General features: G+C 39.3%; 1 protein-coding gene across 12 annotated transcripts in view; it reads left to right on the forward strand.

Annotated features, from left to right (window-relative positions):
- The window catches only part of PPARD (peroxisome proliferator activated receptor delta), a 60,669-nt gene that overhangs the window by 7,600 nt on the left and 38,753 nt on the right, over positions 1 to 14,316 (forward strand). For 2 of the 12 annotated variants that reach the window (XM_063141577.1, XM_063141585.1), the window contains one exon: positions 3,891 to 3,981. The exons of 5 other annotated variants lie outside the window; for them this stretch is intronic. Coding sequence is in view for 3 of the 7 variants with exons in the window: in XM_063141559.1 (XP_062997629.1) it covers positions 13,734 to 13,778 (45 nt within the window). In the remaining 4 variants the exon portion in view is untranslated. Of the gene's footprint in view, positions 1 to 3,890; positions 3,982 to 9,554; positions 9,840 to 13,034; positions 13,779 to 14,316 lie in introns of those variants that run through there. 5 more of the 12 variants (XM_063141559.1, XM_063141551.1, XM_063141593.1 and 2 more) reach the window with 4 other exon arrangements.

Here is a 14,316-nt window from a genome sequence, read left to right on the forward strand (position 1 = left end):
GAAACCCTGACATTTTGACTAAATACCTGGAATGTATTCAAAGACCTTTCAGAAAACACAGTTTGCTAGTTTACCCTCTAATAACACAGAAAATATAGCCAATGATTGGTTTATTTGTATTTACTTGTCTAGTTTGTGATTCTCCTCAAACTGAAAATTGTTTGTATGTCTGTGTTATGGGGGTGGGAGCTACAGGTGGGATGTGGGAGGAATGATGCTGGATGATACTGGGTGGTGCTGAAAACTTGGTGACTCCCTGACTGCTGCCACTAAAGGAACTTTGTAAATTTGGAAGAATATGCTCTCATATTCTTGACTGTTGATATGACACAAATAGCTCACACTGAGATGCAAAAGCAGGAGCATAGAGCATCTGTCCATTCAGTTTTTTGCACATCCTTTAGACAACGCCGTCTGCTTCCCGCACACCTCCTTCTAATCATTTTTCCATCACAAAAAAAGACCCAGAAAATCCAACTTATTTTTAAAACAAAACTTTCCACCATTTCCTGCTATGCGCAGGAAAAGCAGCACAATAAAACGCCTCCTGAATGGGCCACGTAGTTGTTGCTGCTTCCTTTTTCTCTTCCCATGTAAAGAGATTGTCGCTATTGTGGGACAGCAGCAGAAGGCCATATTAATGATGCCCATAGTAATACTTGATGGGCTAATAATTTTTGTGAATGGACTTGTGAGATAGATTACTCAGGCTGTAACCCTGTACATATTTACTTGAAAGTGAGCCCCACTGAACTAATTGGGACTTCTTTTTGAGAAGACAAATATAGGATTCCATAGCAAAAACAGCAATCCTATAACACCTTCACTGGTATTAAGCAGCATTTAGCTCAGTGGGACTTATTCCTGACTATAAACATATAGGATTGTGCTGTAAACATGCTTCTGCAAAACTGCAATAAAAGTGCATTTCTGCATATTCATCTGGGTAGCCAGATGAAAAAGAGGAGAGGGCTTGTACCCCTTTAATGGCTGTATAGAACTGGGAATTTCTGCAAGTGTAGTTCACATAAGCCACACTTGCAGCAATTCCCCCTTCTACACAAATATTAAAAGGTACAGGAGTTCTGACCTCTTTTGCACCTGGCCATCCTATAAAGGTACAATTTACATCATTAATAATGTCTCTTTTTGATCAAAATTTACTGATTTTTAAAATTTATGGACCACTTTTATGATAAAGCCCCTCTCAAGGCAGCTTCCAATAAAAAATAAAACATTAATAACACACTATTTCAAAACACAAATAATAAATAGGAACCAACAGATAAAACTACAATATCTAGCCAGATATAAATATTAAGATCTAGTAATGGACACTGCTAAAATAAATACAAACCAGCAGCCTGATAATCAATTTAAGAGACCTCCACGGGGAACTAATTTTAAGTCTCTCCTAAAGCCCTCAGGAAGAAGCCTGATGTACTCCAAGAGGTAGTATGTTACACAGCCATAGAGCCGCTTCTTAAAGAGTTCTGTGATGCGGAGCTGCCCTTTTTTTGTCTATTTCTTTAAAGCTACAACCATTCATAGCCCACTTGGAATACCACCTGTCTTTTCCCAGACTACCAAATCTACAATTAGCAATATGCTCTTCAAAATACTTTTTTTTGCATCTCTTATTGTCTGCTTGCAATTCCTTTGTGCAAATTTACATTCCCTTTTTAGTCCTTTTTTGAGAAAGACTTCTATTTTATGAAGGAATCCTTCTGAGTATTTTAACAAACTGACTTTTCAAAATACGTGCACACTGTACAGAGATAGACTAAAACTACAATCTTGTGCACACTTACCTGGGAGTAAGTTCCACTGAACTCAGTGGGATTGACTTCTGAGTAAATATTCCTAGAACTGCAGTATAATTCCCTGAAGGGTGAAAGATCTTCATGTGCTCATCTTCTTCTGTTATTATGGGCACATAAAAAATGATAGCTGCACCATGAGAAAAAATATACAATTGGGTAGTTCCTTTGTTAGGACCAGTCAAATGCTACAAAAGATTATGCAAGTTTTCCAGTTCTTCAGAACTCCTCATCAGGCCAAGTGGTGCAAAATGCAGGGGATGGAGAAAGAAACAGGGAAGTACGAAAATTAGGTTAGATGTTGTGGCCGTGAGGTCTGCAGTTTAGACTCAGGATGCTTCCAGATGAGGTTTTATTATGCCATTGGTTTGCTTCATTCATAGAATTTTACAAGGGGTCCAGACATCTTTCACTCATAATCCCCTGAGTTTACCATTTCTTCTTCAGTCTTCTTTCTTACCATAGAAAATCCATTATGAAGAAAAAGAAGGAATAATTGCATAGTCCCTTTAATTGGTTGTGCTAGGAGCCCTCAGTCTGGAAGCACCCTCAGTCTCAAAATGGAGATAGCAGTCTGAATCTAGTATTCTAAAAGCTCCACCACACCTGAACGTTTGCCCTTGTATTATCCCCCTCCGTTTACTTAGTGTTTGAAAGCCTTACGTTTCATTCATCTTCACACCTCTCCTCAGAATCGCTGTTTCCCCCCACCCCGCAGATCTCATTTGTCCTCCCTTTACAATCTATTGGTTTTTCACAGGGACACCTCGCTCTGGCACACTCCCTCCCTTTCATCAGCAATGCCGCCCGGTCTCAGAACATCGGATTGAGTACGATGGGTTGAGTGCATTGCTGAAAAAACTGTTCCTTCCCGTACTTGGAAACCTCGCAAAGAGGAGGGGGGAAGAAGTGAGATCAGGGCAGGACATGGACAGTGTCATCTGAGTCCTTTGTATGCAACTCACCATGACAGTGGGCTATAACGCTGGTGTGATGGAGCTCTGAGTCAAAGAAGCAATGGCTGACCCACATTTCTGAAAATGTAAAGGATAGCTGTAAATTAAGATCTGTTTCCTAGGTTGGCAGAGACAGAAATAAAGAGAAACAATAATATATTACCAAAGCTTGATATTGGGTTGTATCCAATGTTTTATTTCTACCAGAACAAGGTTCGTATTGAGCTGAGCAAATTTCTCCTCCTATCTACAGGTCCCCCAAATCTGTTCCAGCAGTTTGGGGGACCTGTGGAGGGGAAAGGAAACACCCATTGCGTGAGCAAAAGTCCACATGCATAACACTGGATTAACCCATTCATGTTAAGTGGTGCACTAAGTTAATAAGTCAATTGTAGCCAAATTGTGTAGTCCTACCTATTGACTGGAGGGAATTGAATCCTCAAAATGCAAAGTTCAACTTCAAGGGCTCTCAGGCCACAGCTAGACCTAAGGTTTATCCTGGGATCATCCAGGGTTCGCCCCTGCCTGAGCACTGGATCCCCTGTGTGTCACCTAGATGAACAGGTTTGCCCCCTGGATGACCTGGACGATCCAGGGATAAACCTTAGGTCTAGCTATGGCCTCAGCGTATTAAGGAAACTGTGGAGGTTTACAGATTTTTGCACAACCTATTCAGTGAGGGTTTATTAGAGTTTGGGGTTATTTAACCTATCACTTAAAGCTAAAGATTTAAAGAGAGCCCTTTAATACTATTCCTAAATTAGGATTACTGTCATTTTGATATTTAAACTTCAAGTTCTGTAGGGTGAGAATATGTGGGGAAATCCTTAAGAGTGCCTCAGTGTAATTAGAACTTTGTGAAGCATCCCAGCCCTCTCAGTCCACAGGGAAAACGTAGTTATGTGGTCTAGAAGATGATCTCATTGGTTCAAAATGGAGTAGGAATATATATGACATATAACACTTAACCCTACACATGTTGACTTGGAAGTAAGCCTCACTAATTAGAATTTACTTCCTGATAAGTGTGCCTAGAATTGCTGCCTTGGACTTGTTCCAGTTTTTCTGGTAACTTGTTGTGTATGGAGTAGAAATGTGTTTTGCTCTCTTGCAGTTTTCTTCCACATGGGACTTCCCTCATGCCGACATGGTAACTACAGGGTGGCTCTCACCAACAGGTGAACAGGGACAGCTGCTCCAAAGAGGTAACCATGCCTTTTAAAGAACGGGTTTAAAATCTGTTTGGAACTTGTATGTATCTTTGCATACAAATATAGTGGATGGTTCTCTGGAAAGTCCCAGTGGTAAATGTGGGAATCGGTCATTTAAGTCTGCATGTGAGATAATAACACTGCTTACATATTTGGACAGATGATAGATGGTACATATATTAATCCCAAGATATGAATGAATCCCATTTGTCTATGAAATGTTAATTATGAAGGACAGTGATGGTTCAAAGGGTATATATTAATCTTCTACTCCAGTCTGTGTTTTAGAATAGCACTGAATATCCTGGACTGTGACTTAAGTGTTGTGGGAACGTGCCGATAAACTATCACCACTGATCTTTGGTAGTTCATTATCTCCTCACTTTGTCTTATTTCTGAAAATAAATAAGAATTATTAAAGGTCAAATGAGGTTTGCGAGATTGTGAACCATGAGCTCTAACTGTACTTCATAGAGTACTATGATCTTATCCTGGTTGTACTTTTATATTGTATTTTATTTCATGTTTTATACTGTTGTTTTATACTTTGAATGGTTTTAATTTTTGTGAACCGCCCAGAGAACTTCAGCTATTGGGTGGTATAAAAATGCAATAAATAATACTAAGTTAGTCCATGAAATTGTTCCAAGTTACTGTCTTGTAAATGCTGTGCAGTAGTAGGTACTATACAGTTATACTACAAGCAGAACATTCAAATGTGTTGTTAAGTATTGTTTGGATGACTTTAAAAGGGGGTTGGATAAATCCCTGGAGAAGACTAACTATGGCTACTAGACTTGATGGCTATCTGCTAGTTCCAGTATCTGAGGCAGTAAGCCTATATGCATTAGTTGCTGAGGAACATGGGTAGGAAGATGATGTTGCACTGTGTCCTGTTTGTCGGTCCGTAGCCAACATCTGGTTGGCTACTGTGTGAACAGAGTGCTGGACTAGATGGACCTTCAGTCTGATCCGGCATGACATTTCTTATGTTCTTATTGTTGCAGCCTGTCCTTCAGAGATTTAACTGATTTATACTCAAACCTTGTCCAGTTACCTTAGCTGAGTCAAAGTTGTGGTTTCTTGGTGCAGAATACAAGTTATGTATTTCCCTGTCTTCATCAGTTTTGTTAAGATACACAACAACCACCTCTGCATGGAACCTTTCATAAATAAGGACAAAATATTGTGACGGCTTTGTTATGTTTTTTTGCCAACTGTTCTATTGATATTTAAGACATTCCCACATGGCCTGTTAAACATTTTAGTAATGAAGCAAAGAAGGCATATTTCCTGGAGTTTTGAGTAATCTTTTGATTTTCCTGTACTGACCTGGTGTTTCACCTGGTCTGCTGAGGGAATCATTGTCCTATGGCAGCAGCAGCAGCATTGTCCTATGGCATATGGGCTTAGCTGGGCTGAATCAGTGCATCTGAATTAGTGCGTCTGAAATGTAACAAGAACCCTATTTAGTTTAGTAATAGCTCTGGTTTTAGAGTACTGTTAGGATTTTGGTTATCTACAATATGTAGCTACTCAGTACACTGGTGCAGTTGTACTAAATGTGTCTTTGTTAGGAATTGGATTTGAATTAAGGATTTTCTTTGGGACTAGGAGTAAAAAATAGATGCAAATCCATTCAGGAGGTCTATTTGCAGTTATTTGCTGACCAGCAAGTGTCATACCCCAGAAATTGGTAGCTAGTTAGGAATCAGATTCTTGGTTTTTTTTATTCCCAACACCTTTATTGAAAGTATAAGTGGATAATGCTCTGTATTTGAAAGGGAGATGAAATTAATGTAGTACTTTGGTTTGAACAGTCTCAGGATTGGGTCAAATATTTTTTCTACCTTCGATATGGGAAAAATATATTCTGTAATGTTTACATCAGTGCATTCTGAATCCTCTTTGTATTGCCCATTAAGAAGAGTCTATTTTAGAACAGAATTAGGAATCAAATGTATTTGCTGTTGTAGATTGCCCTAGATTTTTGTAAGATGTTATGGTATAGCATATGAAACTTTGCCACTTTGTGAGAAAACCAAATATTGTAACAGTTGTTCTTAGCCATTAATTATTAGTTAACTGTATATGAAAGCTCATATATGAAACTGTATATGAAAGTCATAATCCAGATGTTAGATTTTGGAATCTTTTTGTAGTGGCATGCAGTTTAATGGAAAGGATGATCAGAAGAAGGAATGCATCAGTGATGTTATTATGTGTAAGCAAAACAGTTTACTAGAAGAGAAGTGAAGTTGGCATGAAGCACATGCTCTCACTTGTATATTTAGTTGTTGTTTCTAGAAGGACTGATACTGATACTGCTTCTATTGGACTGATACTACTTCTAACAGAGCAGTCAGGGACAAATTATAAACACTGCATGTGATTGTAGGTAACAGTTTTTCCCTGACAGGCCCTGACAGTTTTTGTTCTTTTTAAAAAACTATAACCTAACAACAGCACTCTTTTCCCACCAGCTGGTTTTATTCTTGATAAAGTTCCCCCAAAGATGCTCTTATCTCCCTCCATGGGATTCCAGATGTATATTTATATTTTTAAATTACTCAATGGGATGCGGAGGACAAGTTAAGTAATATTAATGGGAATGTACTATTGGTTAAAACACCTTCCAAAACATAGCAATCCGTACTATTTTCTTTTAAAACCCCAATAATAATTGCAGTTCTTTGATTCTATGAGCTGCCAGACTGATAGGGTGAACTATGTGTTATGTGAAAGATTTGTGATTGTTTGATACTCCCAAATATTTCTTTTTTTAAAAGGCTGCCAATTCTACCAGATCAGTGATTGGTGGTGGGAAGGGGCTGTTCCACTGCTATACTTTTGTCATGATCAAAATCCTTTCTAGTGAGCTATTTGCCCTGTGGTGATGGGGAAATGGAGTGGGTCAGTTGGATTGGAAGAAAACTGCATGGGGAGGGAGGAAAGGGTTAAACCCTTAAACCCCCACCCCCAAACAAGTATTCCAGTGAATTCACAGTCCCCACTCCACTGCAGTAGCTGCATTTCGTTTTTTTAAAAGGGTGGCTAGATCTTTGGGCAGCTCTGGCAGCTGCCCAAGGATATCAAGTGCTGATGCCTGTCCTGCTCCTTCGCTCTGTCTTTGTATAATGAGTAAACAGAACATTTTCCCTCACTGGCTGGGCTGGTGGAAGGCCTTTCATGCAGTGATGAACCTTCTCTATCCAACCCTCATGTGTAAAAAGAACGAGCTTGAAATGTTTTGTTACAGTTGTCCACATGTAATGAATTACAATGGAATAACCCCACTCATCTCCACTGAAGCAAGTAGGATTACTGTTTTTATGGCATGGAAATAGAGGCACAGGTCAAATGATTTGCCATCAAGATGTTTCATGCAATATTTTTTTAGTAATGTGGAATTGTGGAAATTGTTATAGAAACATTCCCCTAGTACACACACAAACTGATTGTCTTAAAAAGCAATCCCTACGTCAGTCAATTGGTTTTAAGGTTTCTTTATTGTCTGAAGATCCTGAAAGCTCTAGATGCTCAAAGCCTGTTCTGGTTGAGGAGGGCTAACATTGTCCCTATCTTCAAAAAGGAGGAACCTGGGAACTACAGACCAGTCAGTCTGACATCCATCCTTGGGAAATTTTTGGAGCAGATCATAAAAAAGTCAATCTGTAAGCACCTTGAAAACAATGCAGTGATCACTAGAAGCCAACATGGATTTGTCAGGAACAAATCCTGTCAGACTAATTTGATCTCATTTTTTGATTGGGTAACCTCCCTTGTGGACTGTGGGAATGCTGTGGACCTAATATATCTTGACTTCAGCAAAGTGTTTGACAAAGTGCCCCATAATATTCTGATTAAAAAACTAGCTAAAAGTGGGCTAGACAAACAACTATTAGGCGGATTCACAGTTGGCTACAGAATCAGACTCAAAGAGTGCTTATCAACGGTGCCTTCTCAAACTGGGGGGAGGTAACGAATGGGGTACAGCAGGGCTCAGTCCTGGGCCCAGTGCTCTTCAACATTTTTATTAATGATTTGGACAAGGAGGTGCAGAGAATGCTTATCAAATTTGCAGATGACACAAAATTGGTTGGGATAGCTAATACCCTGGGAGACAGAAATAAACTTCAAAGTGATCTTGATAGGCTGGAGTGCTGGGCTGAAAACAACAGAATGAAATTTAATAGGGATAAATGCCAAGTTCTACATCTAGGAAAAAGAAACCAAACGCACAGTTACAAGATGGGGGATACTTGGCTCAGCAATACTACAAACGAGAAGGATCTTGGAATTGTTGTAGATCACAAGCTGAATATGAGCCAACAGTGTGATATGGCTGCAAGAAAGGCAAATGCTATTTTGGGCTGCATTAATATTTTATTTATTTATTTATTACATTTTTATGCCGCCCAATAGCCGAAGCTCTCTGGGCGGTTCACAAAAATTTAAACCATAATAAAACAACCAACAGGTTAAAAGCACAAATACAAAATACAGTATAAAAAGCACAACCAGGATAAAACAACGCAGCAAAATAGAAGTATAGCTTCCAAATTGTGTGAAGTACTGGTTCCTCTCTATTCAGCCCTGGTTAGGCCTCATCTAGACTATTGCATCCAGTTCTGGGCTCCACAATTCAAGAAGGATGCAAACAAGCTGGAGCGTGTTCAGAGGAGGGCAACCAGGATGATCAGGGGTCTGGAAACAAAGCCCTACGAAGAGAGACTGAAAGAACTGGGCATGTTTAGCCTGGAGAAGAGAAGATTGAGGGGAGACTTGATAGCACTCTTCAAATACTTCAAAGGTTGTCACACAGAGGAGGGCCAGGATCTCTTCTCGATCCTCCCAGAGTGCAGGACAAGGAATAATGGGCTCAAGTTAAAGGAAGCCAGATTCCAGCTGGATATCAGGAAAAACTTCCTGACTGTTAGAGCAGTACGACAATGGAACCAGTTACCTAGGGAGGTTGTGGGCTTTCCCACACTAGAGGCATTCAAGAGGCAGCTGGACAGCCATCTGTCAGGGATGCTTTAAGGTAGATTCCTGCATTGAGCAGGGGGTTGGACTCGATGGCCTTTTAGGGCCCTTCCAACTCTACTATTCTATGATTCTATGATAAAGATCAGGATGTTTTCTAGGGAAATGGATAGGATGGATGATGAATTCTGTCAGTGCAATACGGTCTGGTTTGCATTTGTGGTCATTGGACTGGTTTGAAAGACTACAATCTTTTCTGGTTTCGTGTTTATAGTTGTGGGGAAATTTAAAGATGTAGCAACCTGTGTAAAAGAGGAATCCAAAGGGCTCGTTTTGAAACTTGGCTGGTTCTCTGTATTGCTGAGGTTTGGTATATTAGTGGAAAGTGGTGCTGTGGCTACGTCATTTCCATGGTAAAAGAGCAACTTCAGTCAGTTTTACGTCTATGATTTTTATTTCAAAAGCTCTCTTCAGGAAGTGTGTAAGCCTGAATAAAGAAGTGGGGGTGGGGATGAGAGAGCAAAACATATATCTGAGCTCTGGGAAGTCTGCCTCTTCCATTTGAAAGAGGAAGGCTCCTGCACCCCAATCATGTCTCTGTAAACACCTTCATTGGGGTTTTGGTGATGCTCTATTCCTTCTTCGTTGATGCAATGTTTCATGCTCAACCCTGTTCTAAAACTGTACTGAGAAAGGGCAAAGAATTTGAGTGCAGTCGTGAAGCAGTGGCTGTGCTCTTTCCTTGGCCAGCAATTCCATAAACACTCAGAGCAGGTGGCACTTGGAGAGGCGGAGCAGTAGTGTAGTACACAAAGTCACATGCTCTTTCCAGATGCTACAGGCCTTCTGCCGAATTCGCCTTGTGGGTGAGTTGTTATTTTTCATGTTTTATTAATACTATGAAACGGTTGTTGGCAAGAGGGTATCTAGGGTGTTGTGCTACAGGATGGATCTACTGCTTAGAGGCAATAAAATAAGACCTTCATTCTGTTTGCTCAGCATTTGGAACAGGAGACTGTGTTAGGGCCTGCAAGGATCTAGACTGAAGATTTGTTGGAGTGGCGTCTAGTCTATTCCTATTTATGTTGTTTGTTTGAACCCTGGGACCTTGACTAAATGGCATGAATTTGTTTTTAAAATGTTACGAAAAATCCTCATGGCGTGACATGCCACTGTCCTGGATCTTTTGAAGCAATTATGTTAATCTCTGTGGGCATTGGTTCCCCCACTGCTTTACTTCCCATGGGTCTAGTATTTAATTTTCACATTTTCTAACATTTTTGTTCAGTGAAGGTGTGATATAGTTTTAAAGAATATTCAGTATTATGGGCTGTGTTTTGATGGCTGTCAGGGACTCTCACTCCTGCTGTATTTCATCAAGGAATATTGATGTCTGGGAACCTCCTGCCTTTGAAAGGTAGCACTTTGGGAGTCAGACAGATAGTTTGTAGCTACTTTGAATTAGGACACACAGAGAGTGAGAGAGCTAGAGATGGCTAAAAGTAAGGCATATCTGGAGTAGGGGGTGTTGATTTGTTATGGATCTTATGCAGAATTACTGTTTGGTCTGGTTTTAGGAGCCTTGCTTCTAATAGGCTCTGTTTCTACATTAGTGAAGAACCTCAGAACAGATTACAAAAACACAATTGGTTGCTGTCTGTGTGTTTCCAAATGAGGTTTTTTTTTTATCATGCAATCACCTAGCCTCATTCATTGAATTTTATGGTGGGTGGTGGTAGTGGTCTGGACATCATCTTAATCTTTTAACTGTCTAAAATAATCTACTTCTGAGATGATAAGATTTATAGACAGCTCTACTTGGAGGAGACGCAGGCCTAGCATTTGTAATCTTGCTGTCCTTCAGAGGAGGATTCATATGAACCCCTTCTTACATTGAAAGCATGCATGAAGGGCTTGCAGGGTTTTTACTGGCTAGCTTCACCTCTCATTGATGATTTCTGCACTAACCACATCCCACCAGTCACACAGTCAACTATGTAGTGTGCATGAGCATATGGTGCATTCACATGGCTGCTGAATATATAGCTGGATAAGGCTGAGTGCACACACCATTACCTGGGGCAGACTATCTGGCACAACCTCCTTACACATGCTTTCAATACATGAGGGGGTTCAGGTGAACTCAAAACTTGTATTACTAAAAGGGACGATAGCTGGTTTGAATTGTTGGGTTTACCCCTAACTTACATATGGATTTTTTCTTTATTACAAAAAAGTGCTGCATGCACTGTCAAAATTATTCCCCACACATGAAAGTGTGCTAAGGTTTCTAGTAAAAAATAGTATCTTATTACCATAGAAAGCTTTTCATTTTTCTTGTGTGTTCCTGCTTCAAGACTTATTGACTGACTGACCTGCCCATAAATGTTTCTATGGTACACACAGCTTTCAGTTTTCTACTGAAAAGAAAAAAAAGTACTGTGATTATTTTGTTATTCCTTATGAATTTAAATGCAGGGTTTTTCATTGGGTTGCCAGCAACTGCACCCTAAAGTTAGTTCTATCTAAATTATAATCCCAATCCCCCCTTTCTGGATTAATTCTAAAACATGGTTGTGAGCAAACAGCTACTTTGACTGCAATCCTCTACACACTTAACTAGGAATATATCTCATTAAACTCAGTATGGCTCAATTCTGAGTAGACATGTATAGGATTGGGCTGTAAGTATAGTTTAATGAGTGATTGATGAATTATTGCTATAGGCATCTCCTACTGCCTGACACTATGTTTTCAAGATTTTCCCCTCCTGCCCTGAAACAAGTGGACAAATAGTGATTTATGTGTTTGTTCCTTTCTGCTTCATGCACAAGATCTTCATTTTATATAGCCAAAGGCAAGTACAGTAGAATAACATTATATAACAAAACTTAATATACAAAAATTCAGTAATAAAACAGAAGGTATTGGCTTAGTTCAGACAACGCATTTCTTAGTGGTGGTTTTAGAACTCCATTGTGGAGTTTTTACACCACTGTTGAGAAATGTGTTATCTGGTGGGAAACATCCACACAATGGTGTAGTTTTTTGGGAAAACACTCCACGCAGAATATCCACGCTGTGCAGAGGAGAGTTCCTTCACAACTGTTGTGTTGCATGTTGTGTGGAGGGCTCTAGAGTTTTCTGTTGTGTTGAGTTGACTTTTCCCACTGGCTACAGACTTCCTTGGCAAGAGTGGCCAAAGGAGGGAGTGCTGCTCTAGGAAAGACACTGGGATTGGTTTGTTTTTGCAGCAATGGCTGAAGGGATACCATTGGGAGGACCAGGGGAGGAAAGAGGGCGGAGGAACTTTCAATCAAACGTGATGGATTTTACTCAGCTCCACTGTAGCCCACAGTCACACAATGGCGGAGTTAGAACATGTTGTGTGGGGAGTACCCCCTAAAATCTCAATTGTTGAGTGGAGTTTTCACACTGCATTGGACTAACATGTTGTCTGAACTGAGCTGGTAAGTCATAAAATAAACACAAAGATCACATTTAGACACTGAATCATGCTACTATGGTCTATATACTAAAGAAGAAAAAAGAAATGAGTCTTAGATTATATATAAATCCTAGGTTTATATATCAGAACTATGATTTTTTTTAATGAAACAGGAACGTAACTTCTTAGCTGTCACAGCAAGTAGGGCTACCATGTTCCATCACCAAATCCTGGGTTGTTGATCTGTACAATACTGGATAATGTGTAGCAGATATTTTCCTCAGGGTACAGATACAAATGGCAAAACAATAAAAATGTATCACATCATCAATCTGATTGCAACCAAATATATTTTTTTGTTCTGCTAGTGGGATTTTTAACTATCTTCTCTCTCTGTCATTTTGTCTCTATAATATATCTTAGATCAGATGAGGCCTCCTTAATTATTCCATCAATGTGTCAAGTTTAAACAGCAAGGAGATATTGTATGGTATTCTTGGTTGCTGCACCACTATTTGGGAATTCCTTCCTCTTGAGGCTTGAGCACCTTCCAAAAGCACTGGAAAACTGCTTTACTTGGACTGACTTTCAGTGGCTAGGATTAATTTTCTAAGAGGCAGAGATTTTGTAAATGTTTTAATCTAATTTTATTATACATGCTGTTAAGTTTCTAATCTTTCCCAAAGATGAGAGAACCTGTCATCATCTCCTTATTACTTACGTTGTTCCTCTGAGGCCTTTAGTACTGATCACTACAGGAGACACTACATTTGGCAGGATGGATTTTGTTATCACCTGGCACTGGCTTTTTGGCCTTGGTGCCATTATTTGTGTACAATGCAATGGTTTTTGCTGTGGTAGCGGAATTTAAATGCGCCTTTTTTCAAACACAATGTAGATTTGTACCCTCCAATTCTAATGGATCTCATGGGTGTAGTATCTTGTAGTCATAACACTGCAGAGGTATGCAAACCCTGTTGTTCACAAGTTGTTTTTGTCCTACACTCTGAATATGTGTTTTGGTGCCAGACAGGAAAGTGTTGATATGACTGGTAGATGAGGTGGGAAAATGCAACTATGTGCATTTTAAGTGTCCCTGAACTCAGCGATCCCATGCCATCTGTGGAGGGGGCAAAATACTTGCTAAACATTTATCAGCAGTGGTTAATGCCAACTAAAATACTACAAGTACAAAGCTGAATTGTTGGTGTGGCTAGCAGTTTCTCTCCATGTGCCTAGGACAGCAAAGAGAGCAAGAAAAGAATTGGGCAGTTTCTGGCTGAAAGTATTTGAGAAATTGAGTTTAAATTATATGAAACTTCAGACCAGAATACAGATTGGCCACTTGCACAAAGATGTAAGTCTGGGTTTAATGGCATATAGAAGGGTGATGAGTAAACATGTTGTGCAGTAATAAAATCAGAATTTACTTGTTGTTTGTAATATGGTCTTAGACGTTAAGATATTCTTAAATAAATGTTTATTAAGAAAATAATAGTTCAAGCTATAATGTATAGCATAATATACATCTTTACATTTGTATAAGTTAAATGCAATGATTATATGATCTCATATATTGCTTAGCTGCAGGATTTTTATATAGATGCCTACTTTATCAGCATTTCTACCTCCAAGCTTTTAAAGGTATTCCCAAGCTTGGATTACATTCTGATTGTCCTGTTATCTCAGTAATGTTTTTTCTTTAAAGACCATGATAATTATGGTATTGCAGGATATGCAGAATGGAAGTTTCCAGTGTCACAAAGAATGGAAAGTTTTAAAATGTCATAATTAAAGTAGAAAATTGATTGCTATTCTTCGACTTTGAAGCATTATGCCACAAAATGTCTATGTTGGATTATTGTAGACAATAATGAAAAAGGCCTTTCTCTTTT

Source organism: Elgaria multicarinata, chromosome 1 (assembly GCF_023053635.1).
Source record: "Elgaria multicarinata webbii isolate HBS135686 ecotype San Diego chromosome 1, rElgMul1.1.pri, whole genome shotgun sequence".
Lineage (NCBI taxonomy): Eukaryota > Metazoa > Chordata > Lepidosauria > Squamata > Anguidae > Elgaria > Elgaria multicarinata.